Raw genomic sequence first — 23,399 nt, forward strand, 5'->3', positions numbered from 1 at the left:
GACCTGGGGTTTTCCACATAAGGGATCTTTACCGTAATTTGGATTTCCATATCTTAAGTCTACTAAGAAATCATTGAAATATCAAATTAACCCAATAGGGTTTTTTTTGCCCCCAATAAGTATTAATTATGTTAAGATCTAGGATGTTTGGATCAAGTACAAGGTACTGTTTAATTATTATAGAGAAAAAGGAGCATTTTTAAAAATGTGAATTTTGATTAAAATTGAGTCTATGGGATATGACCTTCCCATTATTCAACGTTTTTTGGATAATAGGTATCTGTATAACAGCAATAATAATGACTTTAGTTGCTTTTTACTTTTGACTTTTTTTTTTTTAACTCTCTTTGCAATGTTACCAAGTGCTGAATCAATTATAACAGCTGCATAATAACACAGCAGGTTAAGAAACATATTAACTAAAATATCATATTAGAACAGTTCACAGAGTTGGTGACCCTTCCTACCTCCCCACACAGAGAGCTTCTCTAGAAAGTGATTAAGGTGAAAATGAAACTTTAAAATTCAATAATATATAAGCAAGAGTTATATAACAAGGGCTGTGTGGTGTTGCTCACCATTAAATACTTGCCCTACTAAGAGTTAACACAATATATCAGCTTTGCAGTGAAATTTAGAGCAGTTCTCATATACTAAAGACAGATATTATATTGAATAGCCGATATGATGACCACAGTTTGATAATACAATTGGCATTTCATATACATTTCAAGACAATTATACTGACCACATGTCCATTTTTGGAGATCTTTAATAACTGTTCCTGCTTAGATATACAACTGGGGTTCAGAGCTCTACTTAACGGGACAGTATACTCCCTTTTCATAATACATTTAGAAAACAGGAATTGTGCAGAACATACTGTATGCCTATTTTAGGCAGGAAATAAGTATGGGATATATTATTTCTTGTACAAAGCCTGAAATTGAGAAGAAATCTACATATCACTCCCAGCAGCCTGCTGAGTTTCTCTGTGTAACAACCTGCCCCGTATCTTATAGCCATCAGGTTATAGCTAAGAAAAGGGAAGCTTCTGGGTTCTGTTGATACAGAAGGTATCACAGTGGACTGCTGGTTTGTTTTTAATGTGCATTTGCATATGAAAATTAAGCTATGGGAGGATAAAGAGAACCACACACTTTTTGACTTCTATGTGTATGTGATGAAAAGTCATAAGATATTAATCGGTTCGGCCGGTAACGTGGATTCAGCCGAATCTGAGGCAGAATCTTGGCTGAATCCTGCATTCAGCGTAGAGCTGGGCGGTATGACCAAACACGGTATTTTTCAAAATTATATCGGTGTCACGGTATTTGACGGTTTTTTTTTTTTCCATGCATGATTAGGTGTTAACCCTATTTCCTAATAAATTAGAGAATAATTACTGCAGTATTGAAAATCAGAGTCAGGCAAGCGAAGGATCGGCAACAGAAAGTCGTAAGGTAAATCAGGCTTAGTTTCCCAGGCAAGGCTGCAGACAACATAGCACAGGAGGAGGCGTTTGATAGCTTTAAATACCCCCCACGCATGCGCAGAACTGGCGCCGTCAGCGCGTTACGGACGTGCACGCTTTGACATGTACGTGCGCTTTGACGCACGCGCACCTGGACAAGCGTGCGCAACGTCCCGCAGACAACAGGACACGCGTGCACGCAAGGAGGCGCGCGAGACCGGCCCACACGGGTGAGTACCCTGACACCCCGGTATTGCGGTATCTGAAAAATGAATATAGTTTTAAAAAAAAAAAAAACACCGGTATTCGGTATTAAACGGTATATCGCCCAGCCCTAATTCAGCGCATCCTCAATTCTGAATACCACCTATATCTAGAATGCTGCTGCTGTTAGCCCAGGCTTTTTCTGCCACCATGAAACCCCTAAAACCCAATCACCAATCCTTAACCTTTCAAAACAAAAGCCATAAAAACATGCAGAGCAGCCATCTAGATATGCTCAGCTGGTTTTTTTTACCAGGATATCCTGGTTTATTTAAAACAAAATGTATTGTTCTGTACCTTATAAAATTGTAAACTTTGTACTTTCACATTTTACACAGTTTCCTGAAATTTAATTAAATGCAAAGCTATTTCGTTTTTTATTTTATTTTTAAATTAAAAACTTTCATAAAAGCTTTTTCCATTCACGAGTGGCGATTTCCATACTGCAAAAGTAAATATTTGAAGAAAATATTTATCCCTTGGAATGCAATATCATTAATAGTTCCCACATGGATATATACCTGCAAAAATGCAGACATTACACTTGTGCACAAAACTATAATCTGACCCACAAAAATTGATCAAAATGTATTACTATCCCATGTAGTTTAGATCTAATACTTCGGAGGTACCCATGAATGGTGCAGTCTACTGATACAATGATATGATATGATATATGATGACTGACCTGCCCAGAAAAAGTTAAATTATCTTAAGAGCTGACAAGGTGACAGAAAGGGCACCCTAAGCCTGCTGTTCATGAAACAAATCTTGAATCTGTTCCTCAGTATTTATGGAATATGGACATCTCAAGTAAGCAATATTTATGCCGCAGGGGACTCCTGCCCATCAAAAAAGCAGAGATCCTTGGCAGTAATTCCAGTGCTTTGAGCAGGGCAGTGCAACTGGGGGCCAGCTTGTAGGCCTTCAAAGCATTTTGTTATAATCATGCATCCTGCCAAGGGTCTTCGTGGACTATTTTTAAAGTACCATCTCATACAAAGATCTCTGGCCCTCAATCATGTTGTATCGCTCTTAATCTAACTACTATATTGAACAAAGTTGAACAGAGCTGTTGCAAAGAAGTGCTCTCACAAGAAAGCTACATATAATAAATACACTTTTGTGTTTAACCCTGGAAACAGGCAGCACAGGTTGAAAATGATCTTTCAGTCACTGCTCTGCAGTCACTATTTCTCTAGCCAAACATTTTTTTTATGTTTGTTTCCATGATTAATAATATTGTTCCCAGCAACACACTGTACTTTCTCTGGAACTAGCACACATAATTTTGTATAAAGGACACATTCTACATATACAGCCAATAAGGCATTTGCAATCATTGCTTTTCTGTACAGAATAAAAAAAACCCACAATACATGTACCCATGGCATGTTTATGGATTTTTTTTTCTGAATACATTTTAGGTTATACTTGTGAAGCAAGCATTCAACATATTGTACACAAAACACAGAAAGAAATTGCCAGGGCTCGGTCTAACCCACGCTGTAGCGTTGACCAGCTGCTAGAAACACTCTTGTGCCAGCGCTCGGTCTAACCCACATTCTGGAGCTGACCAGCTTCATTGAAAATATTGTATTTAGGTTTTAAACTTATTGTACAGCGCTGTGGAATATGTTGGCGCTTTATAAATAAATGTTAATAATAATAATAATAAATGTAAACACAAACTTACAGTGAGTGACAAACACTCCATACACAGTGTGATTAGTCAGAAGTTCCTTAAATACTGGGCACTCACCAGGGGGCTTAAAGTAAAAGAAAAGCCTATCTTACTTTGGGGTGCCAAAATGTTAGCACCCCAAGTGAAATAGATCAGTTAGCCTTTTCCTTATGGCCAGTTCCCTTCAGAGAAAACTGTACTGGCCTGTGGAAAATCTGTGTAAGCACTGCACTGGTATTTACTTACCGTCTGTTTGTCCACACTTGGGCTTAAGCTGGCCACGCATGTGGTCGCACGAAAAATTCATTCATGACATTCAGGGCTGAATCATCAGATATGGAGGTAGAAACAATAGGATTTCTACCTCCTTCTGTCGATTCAGCCCAGAAGGCAGATTTTGCTCAGGCGCCTTCAATGGCGCCGTTCAAAATCTTTTAACCCGGTCGCCTATTTGTACTATATTTTGTACTATATTTTGTACGATATTATCGGTGCGTGTATGGCCAGCTATAAACCTACTAGTATGTGCAGTATAGTAAAACTTTCCAGTTTTACTATACTGTTTATGCACCGTTATAACTCTGCAACAAAGACCCTTAAACTCTGGGAAAAAATTAAGTAAGAAGCAGGAACAGCACTTTGACATTATTTTCATGGGCCAGTACAATTCTCTCAGAAGACAGCGCCGCTCTAATCTTGACCATCAAACCTTAAGTCTACTGAAAATAAGCTACACGTATGTGTTCCCATAGGCTAGTTACTTTATTGCCAATGGAAAAACATTTTCAAATTAGTAATGGTTTTTGAGTTATCTGTATATATAACTGCTATTAAAAGCAGTCCTTTCCTATTCTCTGCCCTGGTGGCTCTGGTATGTGAAACAATGTAACACAAGGCAGCAGACTGACAAGCCTGACTTGCTGGGAGACTGGCATTTGCAACATTGTTTAAAAAGTAACAGCAGATCAGCAAATGCTGTTTTCAATAGTAATTACATTTACAAATAACTTTTAAAGCACTGAATTTTTAATAAACTCATATTAGAAAGTTGCTTAGAATAATGCATTCCTTTATTAGGCAGAACTTATTTTTGGGGCTGACATGTCCTTTAAGCTTCCTCCATAAAGGCTAACATATACAGATCAAGGAATGTGCAATTATTATAGTATTGATATAGAGAACACATCTGCACTGGAAAAAGATCTTGCAACAGAAGTCCATTTATATCTGGGCCAGAGTGATCTGACATGTCTCACTTATTATTTAAATGTATGCACTACAAACACTCCAGGAGTTTTTCCCACTTGTTTTCTTGGACTCCATATGCATGGAGGATACCCCAATGTACTATATATAGATAAAACTCAAGACCCTCCTTCTACAAATGGACAGGGACAGATCCCAGCCCTGCTTTACATACCTACGCCACCGGCTGCAATATATGGCATAAAATTTCTCCCAAATTTCTAAAGATGGATAATTGTCTTTTAAAAATTGCGACAGTATTTTTTCAACACTTTTTACACCAGAAACTCTTTGCTACCTAAATGTGTTGCACTGACTTCAACAAGTCATCTACAGTAATGTAAATTATCTGCATATTTATAGGTATTCTTTCTTGTACACATCATCTTCATAAATATGTCAATTAGCTCTTGTGAGTTCCATGAAGCAGTGTTTATTCATATGTCAGGACTACATGGAGTGCTATAGGTCAAATTTGCACCTGTTTAACAATTTATTGGGTTTTTTTTTGCCATTAACTATTTTACATGACTTTCTAAATAGACCCCTTCATGTACTATCCAAAATGATGATATTTTGCATTGGATAAAAACAAAACTCATTAAGAAAGTAGCCTTCCTAGGGCTTAGCCAGGAATCACACAAAGCACTAAAGTTTTTGTTGGGTAAATCCAGAAAAGGAAATTTTTGTATAACTTGAGTGTGCAAAAAAGGGATGAGTAAAAAAAAAAATATTTTTGAATTTTATAAAAGAAAACAAAAAGAGGCCCAGTCTCTCCCAACCCTCTCTGTAGACCAGTGATCCCCCAACCAGTGGTTTGTGAGTAACATGTTGCTCACCAACCTCTTGGATGTTGCTCCCAGGGGCCTCAAAGCAGATGCTTATTCTTCATTTCCTGGCTTGGAGGCGAGCTTTTTAGTTGCATTAAAACTTGGCATAATGCCAAACAGAGCTTTCTGTAGGCTGCCAAATAGCCAATAATAGCCCTCATTGGCACCCTAGAAACTCTTTTCATGCTTGTGTTGCTCCCCAGCACTTATTCCATTTGAATGTGGCTCACGGGTATAAAAGGTTGGGGATCCCTGATGTAGACACAGAAAAGATGTTCTTTAAGGGGTGGTTGAACTTCAGGTTAATTTTTAGTATTCTGTAAAATTGCCTATTCTTTGCAACTTTTTAATTGGTCTTCATTTTTTATACTTTTTGAATTATGTGCCTTCTTCTCCCGACTCTTTCCAGCTTTCAAATGGGGGTCACTGACAACAGCAGCCAAAAAACTATTGCTCCCTGAGGCTACATCTCCCTAAGTATGGCCTCCTCTATTGATATTCCAGTTTCTCTTTCAAATCACTGCCAGATAGCTGTTGACATTGCAAACGAGAGCTGCTGAACAAAAAGCTAAATTAGATTAAAAAAAATTAGAAAAAAAACCACAAATAAAAATCAATGAAGACCAATTGCAAACTGACTCAGAATAGCACTCTCTACATTATACTAAAAGTTTATTGAAAGGTGAACAACCGCTTTAACAATACACAAACCCAATAGTCCTGAAAGGCTTGTTGAAGTGATAAACTTGCTAATTAGATTGTAAGCTACTGTACTGATTATTGTTTGTTTTTTGTATGTAATCTGTATGTTCATAGTATACACTCATCAGTTATCCGGAAACCCATTAACCAGAAAGCTACAAATTATGGGAAGGCCATCAGCCATAGACTTCATATTATGCAAATTATTCAAATTTTTAAAAATTCCTTTTTTTTTCTGTAATATTACAACAACATAGTGTACTTGATCCCAACTAAGATATAATTTATTCTTTTGTAGGCAAAACAATCCTACTGGGTTAAAGTTTAAATGATTTGAGTAGACATAAGGTATGGAGATCCAAATTACAGAAAGACCCCCTTATCCGGGAAAACCCTAGGGCCCAAGCATTCTGTATAACAGGTCCCATACCTGTGCAGCATTGCAGAATATAATTGCCCATTATAAATATGGCTTCTCACATGCTCAGTGTGATCTGGGTAGCTGTTGAGAAGTTAAGCTTAGTTGAGGCTACAAGGCGGATTATTAGGTTCTGATGCAAACTGCACTGATTTCATAACTGCCATGTAATATATATTTTACATCTGTGCTGCTTTATCATCTGAACTTAGGGACTGACTCCCAACATGGGCAGTTAATCAGCCAAAAAAGGAATGGGGAGCTACTGGGGGCATCTTTGAAGGCCCAGATTCTCACTGTTAAAGGACTGAGCTGGTACAGAAGCCCAAAACATAACGTGCAATATTCTGTCCTATTTCAGTTACGCTTTAGTTCTCCTTTAATGCAACAGACTGCCCAACTCATCTGAGATCAAACAGCTTTCATTACAAATAAAAATATATAATTCCATCATCCATTGTCATGCCTCCATGTACAAATGTATTTGATACTAAAGAGGGGAACTAGAATCGCAATTCATTGGATCAGGGATACCATCCCACAGAGGTTAAATATCAGATTCCTTAAAGCCACAGGCAACCAAGGAAACGCCCCCCCTCTAATATACACAGCGGCAAGAAAAGAACTAAGTGCCTATTAATGTAACCTGTATTCCACAACTGGTAAAATTAAAATTAACAGAAGTGTTTTCCCAGAATAACACTCTTCTTATACAGGCAACACTCAGCTTTGAAAAATATCATTGTCTACCTTAACCTGCAGAACCTGGCACATTTTCTTTTAAACACCAAAATTGGTGTTTAAAAAAATTCAAAATAGTCACAATAATATCATATTGGCGACCCGAAAGTCACAAAATTTTCGTATCCAAACTATCGTAAACAGCGGGAAAACCTTTCTGACTTTGATCCTTCTGTGCATGTTTTTTTAAGCCTCCCATAGGACTCAATGGCACTCTGCAGCTCCAACCTGGCCCAAGGAAAGTCTCCCATAGGGCTCAATGGCACTCTGCAGCTCCAACCCGGCCCAAGGAAAGTCTCCCATAGGACTCAATGGCACTCTGCAGCTCCAACCTGACCCAAGGTAAGTCACAATAACGAAGCTTTAATGAATGCAAAACTTTTGTACTCGGCACGACAAATATACGATTTTGTTGTGCAAATTGTCGCAAAGTATGAAAAAGTGGCACAAACGAAAAAGTCTCAAAAAATATGCACAGTACGAAAACTTAGAAAGAATACGAATTTTTGATAGGAAACAATCGTACTTTGATAAATGTCCCCCATAGTCTTGGGTTCATGATATTTAATGGATAACCACGCTGCTGGAGCCAATTTAAATTCCGATTAAAATCACAGATACAACAGTTCAAAAACTTTCACTGAAACTATTTGATAATGGTTTACAAAGTATATGTTGTGTAAACAAAAATACACATGTATAATTTTCTGTACATTCATATATGCCCAAGCATATTACCAAGTTAATTTGGTAAAATGTCAGCCTTACAAAAAAGGTAACATAATCCTAAATACTTACTTTGCAGTATTTCTACATACACTATATTTATAAAGGCATCCAGACACCACTTTCTAATAACTGACACTTTGTGTGTGATAATAGGAAAGTGAAATTCACTGGGGGTGCCAGTTTGTTAGGCTACCTCTTAATGCAGGGGTCCCCAACCTTAGTTACCTGTGAGCAACATTTACACATAAAGAGTTAGGGATCAACAAAATCACGAGAAAAGTTCCTAGGACCAGTAAGAGCGGTTATTGGCTATTTGATAGCCCCATGTAGACTGGTAAACTACAGGCAGCTCTGTTTGTCAGTACACATGGTCCTTATGTGCCCAAAACTTGCCTCCAAACCACAAATTCAAAAATGAGAACCAGCTTTGAGGCCACTGGGAGAAACATCTAAGGGGCTGGTGAGCAACATGTTACTCTCGAGCCACTAGTTGGGGATCACTGTCCTAATAAATACAATCATTTATTTTTTAAGGCTGGCTGCTCTAATGCAGAAAACACACTGGCCTGGGGTACTTTCCCTATAAGCACCACACCTCCATGACTTTTTACTTACAATCCCTTGTACAAAGCATGAGCACTATAGTATGTCCCCGTGTATCCCTTAGTCTTTTACCAACCATAATAAATAATTCATACACAAATGTGGTCAACTCATTTGTTGGTTTCCCGAAGAATTTAAGTATTATTTAGTGTGCGGTCACCAAATAACTTATTTTCAACAAACAGTAATTTTACCACAGGATCTTACTTTTAAAGAATGCTTACCTAATCGGAGTTCTCCAAAATTGCCACAACCAATTTTTTTTCCAACTCTAAAATTAGGCCCGACCATTAATACTCCAGAGTTCGAAGATCCAGTACCACGTGTGTTGTGACCTGAGCGGCCACTTGGCCGGGCCATTCTCTCATCAGGTTTGTCCTTGTCTTTCTTCTTGCCATCCATATCAAGTTTGCGGTACTCCACTTTGAATTCTTTTTGAAGACAAGCAAACTCAAATGGGGTGTTGTGAAAATGGAAACATAACTAGGTAAGTTCACCCGTTGGATAATGTTATTCACTGAGCTGAAGACAAGGGCTCAGCAGCAGCAGATTCATCCCATTCGCAAATTTCCTCTTGGGACCTCCACACAATTAGAAGAATCTTTAATTGTAATCCAACCAGAGAAAAATCTTGGAATAAATGCAGAACCTGTAGAAAATAAATTAGAATAAATCAGGTAAACATTATTGAAAAACAATCAGCAGGCAAGATAACCAAACAAACATGGCCCTCCTCATCACCCCATCATACTATCAGCAACGATACCGCAGTAATGACCGCATATATAAGAAAGTTTAAATGACATGCATCATCACTAATGCGAACTGAACTGACCACCATGACTATTATATGTGCTGTTTTAGGTTGTAAAATATCAGCACACAGCCTTGTCTCATAGCAGCTAGACACTGATGCAACTTTAAAGTGGAAGTTCATCTTTAAATTACGTTTTTGTATATTATAATGTGCTATTCTTACCAACTTTACAGTTGCCCCCTTTTTTTTTTTTTTTTTTAAATGGTTTTTCAATTATTTGCCTTCCTCGTCTGTATCTTCACAGCTTTTAATTAGGAGCTACTGACCCCAACAAGCAAAAGAACTGTTGCTCTGTGAAGCTAAAATGTTATTATCATTGTTACGCTTTATATGTATCTTTCTATTGATCTTCCAATCAGTTAATCAAACAACTGCCTGGTTGCTATGGTAATTGTACCCTAGCAAGAAAATAGCTGCTCACAACTGGATACCTGGTGAGCAAATAGCTAAAAGCAAAACAAAAAATAAAAACAAAAACCAACTGTAAATCATTTACAATATCCCTTTTAACACCATGCTAAAAGTTAATGTACCTAAAGCTCTTTCCGGACATGAGGGGAAAAATGTAATCAGGGTTTCTTTACCTTTGCAAACACATCAGAATAAAAAAAAGCAGTTAGAGGATGACCGGACTAGTGGTTTTCCTGATACAATTTTCAGCAGCCCACATGATAAATCTTTTTTTTATGACAGGCAAGTTATCTTGGATGTATAGTACATTTAAAGATACAATGAACACATATTAGCTAAGTTCCTAACTTAAATTTTCCATCCGCACTTTACAATGCCATATGTAGTATTTATAGTACCTGTAATATTTTAACCCTAGACAGCCCGGAATAAAAAGTAATGTAGTAACTTTGCCAAGCCAGAAATTACCAGGAAATTGTACTCTGGCAATTTTATCTTGGACACTAATGGCAGCAGGTTTTAAAGTAAACATGAGAAATCAATTCCTGCTATCAAGACAATGCATCAGACTCTTAAAAGCAGTGTGGGAACCAACACTGAGTATTCAATTAAATGCATTAAAGCCACTGCAGTACATCAAGGTCTTACTAACAATGGAGGAGCAATGCAGTGATAATGACTCTTACTACCAATGTGGAGCAAGACAGTTAAGGTGCCCATACACTATAAGATCCGCTCGCTTCGCGATGTCGCCAAGCAAGCGGATCTTCACCCGATATCCCCACCTACGGGTGGGCGATATCGGGTAGAAAGTAACTTTAAAAAAAAATAATCCAATAATAAAAAAATATCCAATAATACATTTGTGGTTATGGGGCAGTCGGTTCAGGGACCGCATCAACGAGCCGATGCGGTCCCCGATCTGACTGGATTTTCTAACCTGGCCGATCAAGATCTGGCCAATTTCAGGCCAGATATCGGCCGGCCAGGCCGCTCTGTTCTGCCCATACACGGGCCAATTAGCTGCTGAATCGGTCCAAGGGACCGATATCGGCAGCTATAGTCGGCCCGTGTATGGGGACCTTAAGGGACAGATTTAGCAAATGTAAGATTAGAGTTAACCACAGAAAAAATCACCAATTTCAATCAATTCTTGTGGAGTTCGCCATATAATAAATATGCTTCTAAAAATCCCATTGAAATTAATACAAAGTGGGTACATTTTCTGTGGTTAGCTCTAATCTCGCATTTTGACAAAATCTACCACTAAGCTATATTTAGATATATTAGACTCAGTACTCAAGACAATATACTTATGAGCATTGCAGAAACATGGAATTTCTTCATAGGCATCTATGCCTGTGCACCTGCAAACCATAAAATGCATTTGAGAAGAAACATCCAACCTGTGGGCCTCTACTAAGAGAAACCCTGGTTTTACATTGTACAAATGTAGGTAAATCAGTAATGTAAATTGATTCAGAGATATTAGTAGATAATTCAGTTTCCAACATCTTTAACAAAGGCTAATTTAACAATAGTATGGTAATAAATATTTAATTACAAAATGAAACTAAAAAAAAAAAAAACAAAGCTTTCATTTTTCAACTTCATTGCCCTTTTTAGAACTGAGGAAGAAAAAAAATCAACAGTGAGTTATACTCCTTATGAAGAATAAACTCCTATTTACACTAACATTAAACACAAGGAAAACTATGAGATAGTGTATCTAGTGTCTATATTTATACAAACAATTATAGTAAGGGTAAAAAAAAAAAAATGATCTGGTTGAAGACAATAAAGTTTTTAATAATAAATAAATAAATGTTTGCAAGTAATTCTTAACAGTATAATTACCAAATTACTGACACATGATTATTTGGGTACCTGCAATGCATATTATTGAATCATCAATAATTAAATAAGTCTTCTCAATATGTTTTATAATTAAACAATTTGGGGTGGAGAGAGTTCTGTATTTAAGTAGTGTTCCTAAATGCCATTTAAAATGTGGCTCACCTAAACATTATTTTCTTTTTAGGGAAAATAACTCGACAGGTAGGAGGGGCAATAAAAACGACAAGGAATTGCGCATCCAACTCAGAGGCCTTACGCTAAGAACCCACTGAGCGGTTCAGTTGCCTATAATAGATTTCTGCTATCGTGGGCAACTAACCTCTCCAAAATGGCTTTCCACCAGCAACAATTGGAGTCGCCGGTGGAAAAGCCCTTCGCTTCCCTTCGTCTTTCCCCCCTGCAGGCAACTTTGGACAACCAAAGTGATGTGAAGGGCTTTCTACCGGCGACTCCTATTGTTGCTGGTGGAAAGCCGTTTCGGAGCAGTTAATCGCCTGCGATAGCAGTGATCTATCGTGGGCAAATTAACTACTCCATGGCGTCTTAGCCTTAAGACTGATGGCATACTAGAAGATTAGTCACTGCCATAAATCCCTACTGTGGGCAACTAATCTCCTGCAAATGCTTCCACAGCCGCAATAATGTAAATTGCTGGTGGAAAAACATATGCATTGCCTAGGTTAGCCGAAGCAGCTTAAAGTTGCCACACAAGGAAACTTCAAGCTACTTTGGGAAACTGAAGCAGCGTGTACATTTTCCCACTGGGACAAGAATTTGCAGATTAGTCGCCTCCTGTAGTGGAGATTTATTTCGGGTAACTGATCTCCTAGTGTGCCACAGCCCTAAAAGTTTAGTCCTGGTTTTAATTCCAAGACAAAAGATTGATAAAAGAAATAAGAACACACTAAAAATATTTCCAAGTCTTATATAACATATGACTTTCCTAACAAATATCCAGCCAGACTATAAAGTTATTGGTGCCTATGCTGTTGCCTCTGGCAAACAATTTGCCAAATGAAACTGTGATGCTATTAAACAGGAAACAAGACTGACTCATAACCTGACATGTTGTTAGTCCACATGGGCACTGCACATTGCAATTCATATGATAGGAAAGCATAACATACGATTCAATCATGCATATTTGCCCAATGTATGATATATGTGATTCACCGAATACCAGATTAGATATGAGTTTTGACCACATCCCAGCTTCATATTATATCTAGGGAACAATTACATTGAAAACATACAAGTGCAATCTACATTGTTTTCTAGTATGGTTGTTTTGGTATAAATAACATTCACTTGTTTACTCCAATTCAAATAAAATCATGTTGAACAAAGCCTTAGGTGCTAATTTTAATTCAAGCAATTAAACCACATGATACAGTAAATGACGTCCACTTATTATATGTGCTATTTAACAACTTGGCAATGCAACAGAAATAAAAAAAATAATAGTACAGAAATCATCCCCAATTCAGTGTGAAAGAAATCCCCAGCATTACCACAGGCCAAAGCAAAAGTGGCCTTGCACTGCAAGCACAGTCATAAATAAGAATGCAACATTTTCAGATTTAATGGGCAATTTCTAGCCTCATGTTCAACGATCAATTTCATGCTCCATAATAAAATGCTAGTTATCGTCCTCCATTCTGGGTCAGTGCGAATCGCTGGTGCATGCCGGGTCCTTTCTGAGTATTGCTCAAAAATGCCTTTGTTGCACCAACCCAGCTCAGTGCCACACTCAGCCCACTCTTGACTGCAGGCACTACTGAACCTGGGTTGGCTTAAGTAAGACAGAAGTGTATGTTTCTACTTTTGCAGCAATACTGATACATGCCTATTGATTCTCTAGGAATGTCAGTACAGGTATGGGCAAAGAAGAAGGTAGAGACCACACACACTGAAGCTTTCCCCCACTTATAAGGCCGATACAACCACACAGATGTTTCATAAAATTGCATTATAAAAAAGCTAGAAACTTTATATTCAAAAAGTTGTGAACAAAGTTTATCTTGAATCTTCTAAATATTTTGAAATTTTTCTTTTCTCACAGATAACTCAGTACCAGTTGGGGATCACAGAAGTAAACAATACGTCTAAGGACCCACAGAGCAGTTCAGTCACCTATGATAGAACCAGCTAAGCGATGTTGTCATGTTGATACAGGTTAGCACAGTATTGCTTTATAATTTTGTTTAATAGTTTGCAAGCAGTTTGCAAGATTGAATCTTCAGTTTTTCCCAAAATTTCAACTATGGACATTACAATTTATAATTTGTTTAATAACTGTTTTATATAGCTGTATATCTTCTGTGTCCTATAAACCCCTTTTTATTTTTTTCTGTAATGTACAACAATCTTACCAATCACTATATATAACAATCCAATACAGGGTGAAACTAGTAAGGGTGGAAAAAATAAATACACAGAGGATGTTTCTCTTTTATTAGCAATGCTTGCATCACCTATACAAATGGAAAAACAGCTCCTAAGTGATCAGCATGCTGCTAAGATACAAGTCAAAATAAACTCCCCTGGTGAAACGGAATACTTAAAAATATATACATTCTTAAAAAGGCCTAACTTTTCTGTTTTCTAAATAACCTAAATACGTTTTTCTATTAAAAACGAATAAAAATACTTTTAGGAGAATGTGCAAATTATGCCGTTTTCTAAACAAATTACTGTATAACAGTTCTTTAGAGGAAATATATAAAGGAATAAAGCATTTATTTATATACAGGTATCGGACCCCTTACCCAGAAACAAATTATCCATAAAGTTCCGAATTACGGAAAGGCAATCTCCCATAGACTCCACTATAAGCAAATAATTCCAATTTTTAAAAATGATCCCCCTTTTCTCTGTAGTAATAAAGCAGTACCTCGTACTTGATCCCAACTAATATATACTTAAATCTACTAAAACATCATATAACACTAAATAAACCCAATAGGATTGGTTCACCTCCAATAAGGATTAATTTTACCTTAGTTGGGATCAAGTACCAGGTACTGTTTTATTACTACAGAGAAAAAGAAAATAATTTTTAAAAATCTGATTTGATTAAAAATGGTGTCTATGGGAGATAGGCTTCCCGTAATTCAGAGCTTTCTGTATAACAGGATTCCAGATAATTGATCCCATACCTGTACAACTGTTTACAGAAAATGTATATCTTTCACATCAGGGTCTTTCCCAGAGGAGCTACTAATCAAATTTGTCAGACATGTACACACTAGCATCAATTCCAGCAGGAGCCACTAAACTTGCATGTATATGACTAGTGTTGCAGAAACCGGTGCACCCGGAGAAAACCTATGCAAGCTAAAAGCCCCCCCCCCCCATGATTGTAACAGCTTACCTGATACCCTGAGCCAGCACTCTTGTTAGCAGAAAACCGCACCAGACAAGGGTATTCCTGCAGAAGTTCTTTGGCGTGATCTTTCTACCCCTTCACTGGGATGCAGGTATGCACATTTGCACTAAAGTGAAAAAGCTGGCTTTCACTCTACTGCGCATGTGCCTGCCTGAACTGGAACAAAACGAAGACTCAGAAGAAGATGGCAACAAGGATCTTCTGCAGAAATACTCTGTGCTGGTGCAGTTGTATTGAACAGGAGCACCAGTCCAAGGTATCAGGTAAGCAATCTTTATCACTGGAAAAAGCCAAACATTTTGGCACCACCCAGTCAGGGCCGCCATCAGGGGGGCACAGCGGGGACAGCTGTCCCGGGCGATTTTTACTTTTAAAGGGGGCCCGGCGGCGCTACAGTTTTCTTAGTCGTTCGGGCCCCCTTTAATAAAATCCGGGCCCTGTTATTGGTCATCTGGAAGGTTGCGCCCTGTGCGTACGTGTGACGTCAGTACGCACGGGGCGCAACCTTATAAAAGGGCCTGTGTCCATTCGCGTGGAGGCATAAGTGTAGAGGCATAAGTGTAGAGGCATAAGTGTAGAGGCATAAGTGTAGAGGCATAAGTGTAGAGGCATAAGTGTAGAGGCATAAGTGTAGAGGCATAAGTGTAGAGGCATAAGTGTAGAGGCATAAGTGTAGAGGCATAAGTGTAGAGGCATAAGTGTAGAGGCATAAGTCTAGAGGCATAAGTCTAGAGGCATAAGTCTAGAGGCATAAGTGTAGAGGCATAAGTGTAGAGGCATAAGTGTAGAGGCATCGCCTGAGAAGGATCCAATGCCGCCGCTGAAGATGCCGCCGCTGGAAATGCCGGAGCTGCCACCGGAGAAGCTGAAGAGGAGAAGTAAAACTGCTGCAGGTCGCCAATGTGTTAGGGGGGGCTGCGGGGCACACTGACCACCAATGTATTAGGGGGGCACTGCTCTTGGCACCAATGTATTAGGGGGGCACTGCTCTTGGCACCAATGTATTAGGGGGGCACTGCTCTTGGCACCAATGTATTAAGGGGGCACTGCTCTTGGCACCAATGTATTAAGGGGGCACTGCTCTTGGCACCAATGTATTAAGGGGGCACTGCTCTTGGCACCAATGTATATGGGGGCACACTGACCACCAATGTATTTGGGGGGCACTGCTCTTGGCACCAATGTATTAAGGGGGCATTGCTCCTGGCACCAATGTATTAAGGGGGCACTGCTCTTGGCACCAATGTATATGGGGCACACAGACCACCAATGTATTAGGGGGGCACTGCTCTTGGCACCAATGTATTAAGGGGGCATTGCTCCTGGCACCAATGTATTAGGGGGGCACTGCTCTTGGCACCAATGTCTATGGGGGCACACTGACCACCAATGTATTAGGGGGGCACTGCCCTTGGCACCAATGTATTAAGGGGGCACTGCTCTTGGCACCAATGTATATGGGGCACACTGACCACCAATGTATTATGGGGGCACTGCTCTTGGCACCAATGTATTAAGGGGGCACTGCTCTTGGCACCAATGTATATGGGGCACACTGACCACCAATGTATTAGGGGGGCACTGCTCTTGGCACCAATGTATTAAGGGGGCACGGCTGCTGGGCACCAATGTATATGGGGGCACTGCTGCTGGGCACCAATGTATATGGGGGCACTGCTGCTGGGCACCAATGTATATGGGGGCACTGCTGCTGGGCACCAATGTATTAGGGCGGCACTGCTCTTGGCACCAATGTATTAGGGGGCACTGCTTCCTGGCACCAATGTATTAGGGGGGCCCTGGCTACCAATGTTTGTGTGTCCTTTGTACTTATGGGAGGGGTCACTGGGGGAGGAGCCATTGGGGGCAGGGTGTGGGAGGAGGAGGGCCCAGAAAATTTTGTTTTTTTTTAAGAAAAAAAAAAAAAAAACAAGAAAAAGTCACCGAAAAAAATCTCAGCAAGTAAAAGCTGACAAGTTTCTTCTATAGTCGATGGGAATTAACTCTGACAAGTTATATATCGATTTATTTTCCCAGTTTATTAAACATTCAAGATTTTAACTCGATTACACGATTACATTCTCACTTGTGTGAAGGTTTTGTTTCTGCAGAAAGACACACCCACAAATATTCTGTCACATTTTTTCTTACATATTGTAGTGCAGGAGCAAAAAAAAAAAACAGAAGAAAAAAAAAAAAAGATTCATTTTGTCACTTTTTTTTTTTTTGGCACCTTTTTTTTCTCAACTTGTCCTGCAACTGTTAACATGGTGGGTCACATTTCCCGATCATGGGGAAATAAACCGTAGGTGTAATTGGATGACTGAATGATGCGCATGCAGGTCTGCATTGCTCCCTACTATTTCCTTTAAACTTAATTAAAAAATTTTGCAAAAAAGTCACAGGTAAAAAAAAAAGGCTGCAACTTTTGCGAGATTTACTATGCGTACTAACGGCTAAAAACCCAACTGTCCCTTCCCTTTTCCATGAAATTCTTTCTTTTGTCTCTTTACAGATTTTGCTGGGTTTTGTCCGAAAATAAAGACTTTTTTGAATTGTTGCTGAGAAACTTGGTTTTTGTGGAGACAATTCGAAAAAGTCGAAAACATCACATGCACAATAACTCCAATTATCACAAAGCGTTATTTCCATTGCATTGCGGTAATTATCTAACAAATATAATACTAACGCATAATTCACAGACATATTTAAAGTGTTAAAAGCATAAAATGTGGCGATAATTACTGTGAAACTTAACGCCTGCCAGGAGTAGGCGTTACTAAACAACATTGCAGCTGGTCTGTGGTGACAAGATGGAGTTTGCAGTCAGATTATTTCAAGTATATGATCGTCCAAGAGTGATGCATCCTCCAGTTTTCAGGGAAATGGTAGTTTTCAGAAAGTAACGGTTATGTGCATAATAGCGTGCACTAATATCGCGTGCTACAAAATAACGCATAAATATATTGCATGGTTTAAAAAAATCGCTTAAATATATGTAATTGCAACTTAACTAACGACAATAAAATCACTTCATCTTCATTCAGACAAATGTCTTTTTTGTGAATATTTGATAATATTTTTAATGCATCCTATAAACTCGTTTTTGCACCCTTTAGTGAATCGGCCCCATAGACTCAATTTTAAGCAAATAATTAAAATTTTTAAAAATAAGTTTTTTTTGTTATGATAAAACAGTTGAGATCATGTGCAAGGTACAATGATATAATTAATCTTTAATGAATGAGTTTATTTAAGGTTTAAATTATTTTTTAGTAGACTTAAGGTATGCCTTATCTGGAAAACCAGGTCCCGAGCATTCCAGATAACAGGTCCCATACTGTATCTGCACTTGCCCAGGAATGACCTGATCAGAGAGACATTTGCAGAGTCCATTTTAGCATCCTGGAAAGCCTTCCTAAGAGCCAATAAGCTCAGGTTCTGGGTTGAACACAGATATTCAAAATGCCAAACATGCAAACAGATCCAGTAATACTACCATAAATATATAGCATAAATATATAAATTGATCTTTTTCCTGCCGATTCAGTTGTGCTAAAACAAATCCAACCAAATTGTATACAGTTATGTAGAATGTTAAGGACCTAGGGCATTCCAGATTAGGGGGCTTTCTGTAATTTGGATCACCATACTTTGTGTACTAAAAAGTAATTTATAATAACCCCAACAGTATTATATTTTAGTTGGATTAAGTACAAGGTACTGTTTTATTACTAGAGAATAAGGAAATATTTTCTTTAAATTTTTATTATTTTATTAAAATGGAGTTGTTAGAAGATTGGCTTCCTTTAATTCGGAGCTTTCTAGATATCGGGTTTCTGTTAATCTCATGATTATGTTATAATCTAAAAAGAAAATTGCTTCCCCTGCTAAGAAGCAAATATAGTAGCTCTGGCCTATTTACAACTGGACGGTGGTGATGGGCACGTTGGTAAATTTTTGACCTGCACCATTTCTTACTTACCCCTTATCAGACCGGGCCTGATTCTGCCCAAGGTTGAGAAGGGACATAAAGACCCAAACCGTCCCCCTTATTTGATGCAAAGGTGATGCCAGAAGGGGATGTGTACAAACACAATCCCTCCAAAGTAAAATGTGCTGTGGTTGGGCAATGATAACCTGCACCTGACCCACCCCTGAAGTGGCAGCCCATTTTTTGTCCTGAATCCCACAGGTTTTGGGCAGGCCTGCACATCACTACTGGACAGAACTGCACTTTTGAGACACAGAACAATAACCATCCTTAATTATCAGCTATGGGTAGATCTACAGGTCGCCAACAACAAAACTGAAAATATATTCGTCTGGCAACAGACATAACTAACATTGTATTACTATAGTTCCTATAGCTTAATCATTATCTTTTATTGATATAGTGTAGACATATTCTATAGCTCTACAGAGATTATCATTTATTTTAAGCTTACAAACTGAGATCCTAACACACACATGGGTTTTGTATAAAAAAACAAAAAAAACAGGTTGACTGATGGCAAACAAATAGTGCCTATACCTTGAGGCAGTAAACACTAAAAGCTAGTAACAATGACACAAGCCTGTGTATCTATTTAAGAAGGTAAAGGGCAGCCAAGAAAACTCCAAGATAAAGAACTGGGAGAGCAAGCTTGAGATGTCTTTTAAGGGCTCTGGCACACAGGGAGATTAGTCGCCCGCGACAAATCTCCCTTGTCGCGGGCAACTGATCTCCCCGAAATGCCATTACACCGGCAAGAATGTTAATAGTCAGTGGGATGGCATATGCGGCACCCTTAGAGGGAATTTTGAAGGCTATATAAGTATTAAATTCAGTGAAATAAGAATAGTGGTTGGGTTTGATCTTGCAAATGAGGTGGAATAAGGGCAGGAAAGCTGGTGAAGAGGAATATGTTGCAGTAGGAATATGGCAGAGTCAGTAACCCCATCCCTTTTAAGCCCAAACTGCACTAACTGCATGTATATATGTCCTGGACTCAGCACATGCAAAGTACAACTACACTTAAGGGTGAAGACACACAGAGCTACTAGTAGCAGCTACTAAAATAGACAATGCTGATCATTTACTGATAATTGTCCCCGTGTGTGTTTTAGCAGAAGCAGTTCTCACTATTGTCTATGGCAGGGTATTTTCTGGAGTTTAGTAGCCTTGAAAAAGTAGCTGCTTCTAGTAGCCCAGTGTGTCTTCACCCTAAAGGAGAACAACACCTTGTCATACACTTATTTTTTATATCAAAGTCCTCAGTATAGTGTCTTGAATCGCTATGCCCGTTTTGCTGTATATACATTTCAAAAACAGTAAATCACCCTGGTATTTCTGCTTTCTGTCTTGGGCATATTAGTGGGGCAGACAATAACTTTAACTTTCCATTCAGCACTACCTACATATCACTGCATTTCTTACTTTCCCCCTCCCTCCTCACCTTCTAATTGTGTAGCCAGTACATGGGCATCTCATCCTCCCATTCTATCACATAATACTAAAGGTGGCCATACACGGGCCGATTCTAGCTGCCGATATCGGACCCTTAGACCGATTCGGCAGCTAATCAGCCCATGTAGGGCCTGCCCGACCGATATCTGGACAGAAAATCGGGCAGATATCGATCGGGTAGGTTAAAAAATGTAGTCGGATCGAGGACTGCATCAGCTTGTTGATGCAGTCCCTGATCCAACCTCTCCTATACCCGTCGTTCAAATGCGATTGTTTGGCCCCAGGGCCAAAACGACCTAATTAGCCTGGATTCGCCTGATATCGCCCACCCGTAGGTGGGGGATATCGGGAGAAGATCCGCTCGCTTGGCGACATCGGCAAGCGAGCGGATCTGAAGGTGTATGACCACCTTAACAGTGCCCACCTGTCTGCTTGCGGTGATGGAGTAATTCCAAACCAGAAGGAAACAAGATTTATATTATTTATATAGTGTAAGTAAAGTTTATTTTGCTCGGCTATGGTGGTCCCCCACCATAACGTGAAGGTGACTTCTGCAGTTGCTTGGTAATTGGCAATTACATCACAATTGCCCCCTGCAATGTGCAAATGCTTTGCTGTGTATGCAAATAAGAAACCAATCATCTCCATGGTTATCTGACGCTTAGGTTCCCATTGGTTAGGAGGTGGCACATTATCTAAGCAAAAGGAAAAAAAGTCTGTCTTAAAAAGCATGCGCATACTGCGGCCTGCCCAGGAAAGGTGGGCAGATGTAATAGTAGGAATCTCTGATGTCACCATACTGATAGGAACAGCGCTTGATCACAGCATGAAGAGAATGAAGGTCAACTAAGGAGAAATTGAGTGGTCTGAGGACAGTATAAAGATGCCTGTATAATGAGACAAAACTTTTTCTCATGCTTTCATTGTCCTTTAATATCCATAACACAAGGTTGGAATACAGCATTTGCTATTTAACCTGGAAAAATAGGTGCAAAAGGCTTAACAACATATAGTTAAAAAGAGATTTCACTAAACCCTAAAAATGGATAAGGCTATAAATGCCATATTTTATATACTAAACTTTTTGCGCCAGCCTAGTTTTAGCATCCCTATAATAATAATGATCCCGGCCTTCAAAGTTGTCACAGGAGCTCTCCATCTTAGATTCTGTTAGGACTGTCAGTGACATTACACATGATCAGGGTGCTCCAAGCACCTTATGAGAAGCTAAGATTAGGGGTCATCACAAATTATTCTACAGTCTGCTGCTACTACATGCTACAGGGCTGATTTTTAGATTCTGATGTAAATTGCTACGAGCTGCCATTTAATGAGAATCTAAAGTAACTAATCAGCCAGCATTATGACTTTAAATTCTATATATACAGTATATTCAACGTCAGCCCCTAAGCTCAGGTAAGTGACAGCAACCCAGAGAACATTGCTGCACCATTACAGTTACTAGTGATCTGCAACTCTAAAGCGGTGTCAGTCATTTGTATGTTAATCATCTTGCTAAAGGACATGCTTAAGGACAGTAAATTGCGCAGTAAGCATAAATATACATATCAGTGAAAAACATTTAACTATGAACTTTAAGACTCATTTCACACAGGGAGATTAGTCGGCAACGATAAATTTTCACTACTGCAGGAGACTAAATTTAAACCAGGAGTACCGCAAATCACCAGTGGCAAAATACATGCGGCGCTTCATTTTTTTTTTTTCAAAGTTGCCTTACATTTCCTTTACAAGGCAACTTTGTAAAAACAAACGGCCGCATAGGTTTTCCCACAGACATAATTGCAAGTGAAAAAACATTTGGAGGAGATTACTTGCTGTAGCAAAGTTTTATCACGGGGCAACTAATCTCCCTGTGTACAATGAGCATAACTGTACAAAGAATATATTTTTTCTTTTTCAAATAAATCATAAAAAGGAATGGAAGGAAGTTAAAAAAGGTCTCTGAACAAGCTGGGATACTGCAATATATAAGCGGACCAGTCATCCTCACCTGTAAATTCAGCTACTGGTACAAGTACAGGTACAGTGCAGAAAAGCAGCGCTGTGCATTTCCCTGGATATTGCCTATTATCTTTATGCCCTGTCAATCAAAAGTATTCAACTACGCTTTGTATTCTACGTCACCGCCCCTTCTATTCTTCCCCTCCCAATTCAGGCTATAAATCTCACGTAGCATTAATGAGAAAGCGCACTTGTTATAATGGTAGAGACACGCCTATCTATTGTGAGTGCACTCTTTCCATTACCTGCTCTGATTCTAAAGGAACAAATTAGTTATTTTACACAGGAAAACAGGTAAAGTACAGTGTAACATTTAACAACAATCATTTTAGCGATCTTGTTTCCCTACCTGTGTACCTTCAAAAACCTTTTGTTTTTTTGCACGTCATTTCATTTACAGCGCATGTGTGAGATTAAATGGAGCAGGACTGATGTGAAACCTAAAGATGGTGGATCAATATGGCGCCTTGCACCCAGGAAAAATGCAGCGGCAGGTTGGGAGACAACTGCTTCGCTTACAGAGGTAGCGGAAAGTTTTTTAAAGATGCAGTTTCCATTTTATTTCGGCATTTTGAAAGGTGATAGATACCCTTTAAGATAATTAAATGTAAGGATGTTAAGCTATTTTAAAATGTGGGGTTCAGTACAGCAACTTTGCCCTACCACAGAACACAGCAAGGTCAAATCTATTTTTCCTTATGTAGTTGTTTTAATTCTAAAATTGTCTCCAGTCACAATAAAACATTACCTCATTTCTGGGAA

The 23,399-nt window shown here is 38.9% G+C and overlaps 1 protein-coding gene across 4 annotated transcripts in view; it reads right to left on the minus strand.

Moving 5' to 3' along the window:
* csnk1g3 (casein kinase 1 gamma 3) overlaps positions 1 to 23,399 on the minus strand; it is a 66,712-nt gene that overhangs the window by 37,896 nt on the left and 5,417 nt on the right. For all 4 annotated transcript variants that reach the window (NM_001139469.1, XM_012958167.3, XM_012958144.3 and 1 more), the window contains 1 exon segment: positions 8,915 to 9,339. In NM_001139469.1, coding sequence (NP_001132941.1) covers positions 8,915 to 9,092 — 178 coding nt within the window. In that variant the 5' untranslated portion in view covers positions 9,093 to 9,339.

The sequence above is a fragment of the Xenopus tropicalis genome, chromosome 1 (assembly GCF_000004195.4).
Source record: "Xenopus tropicalis strain Nigerian chromosome 1, UCB_Xtro_10.0, whole genome shotgun sequence".
Classification (NCBI taxonomy): domain Eukaryota; kingdom Metazoa; phylum Chordata; class Amphibia; order Anura; family Pipidae; genus Xenopus; species Xenopus tropicalis.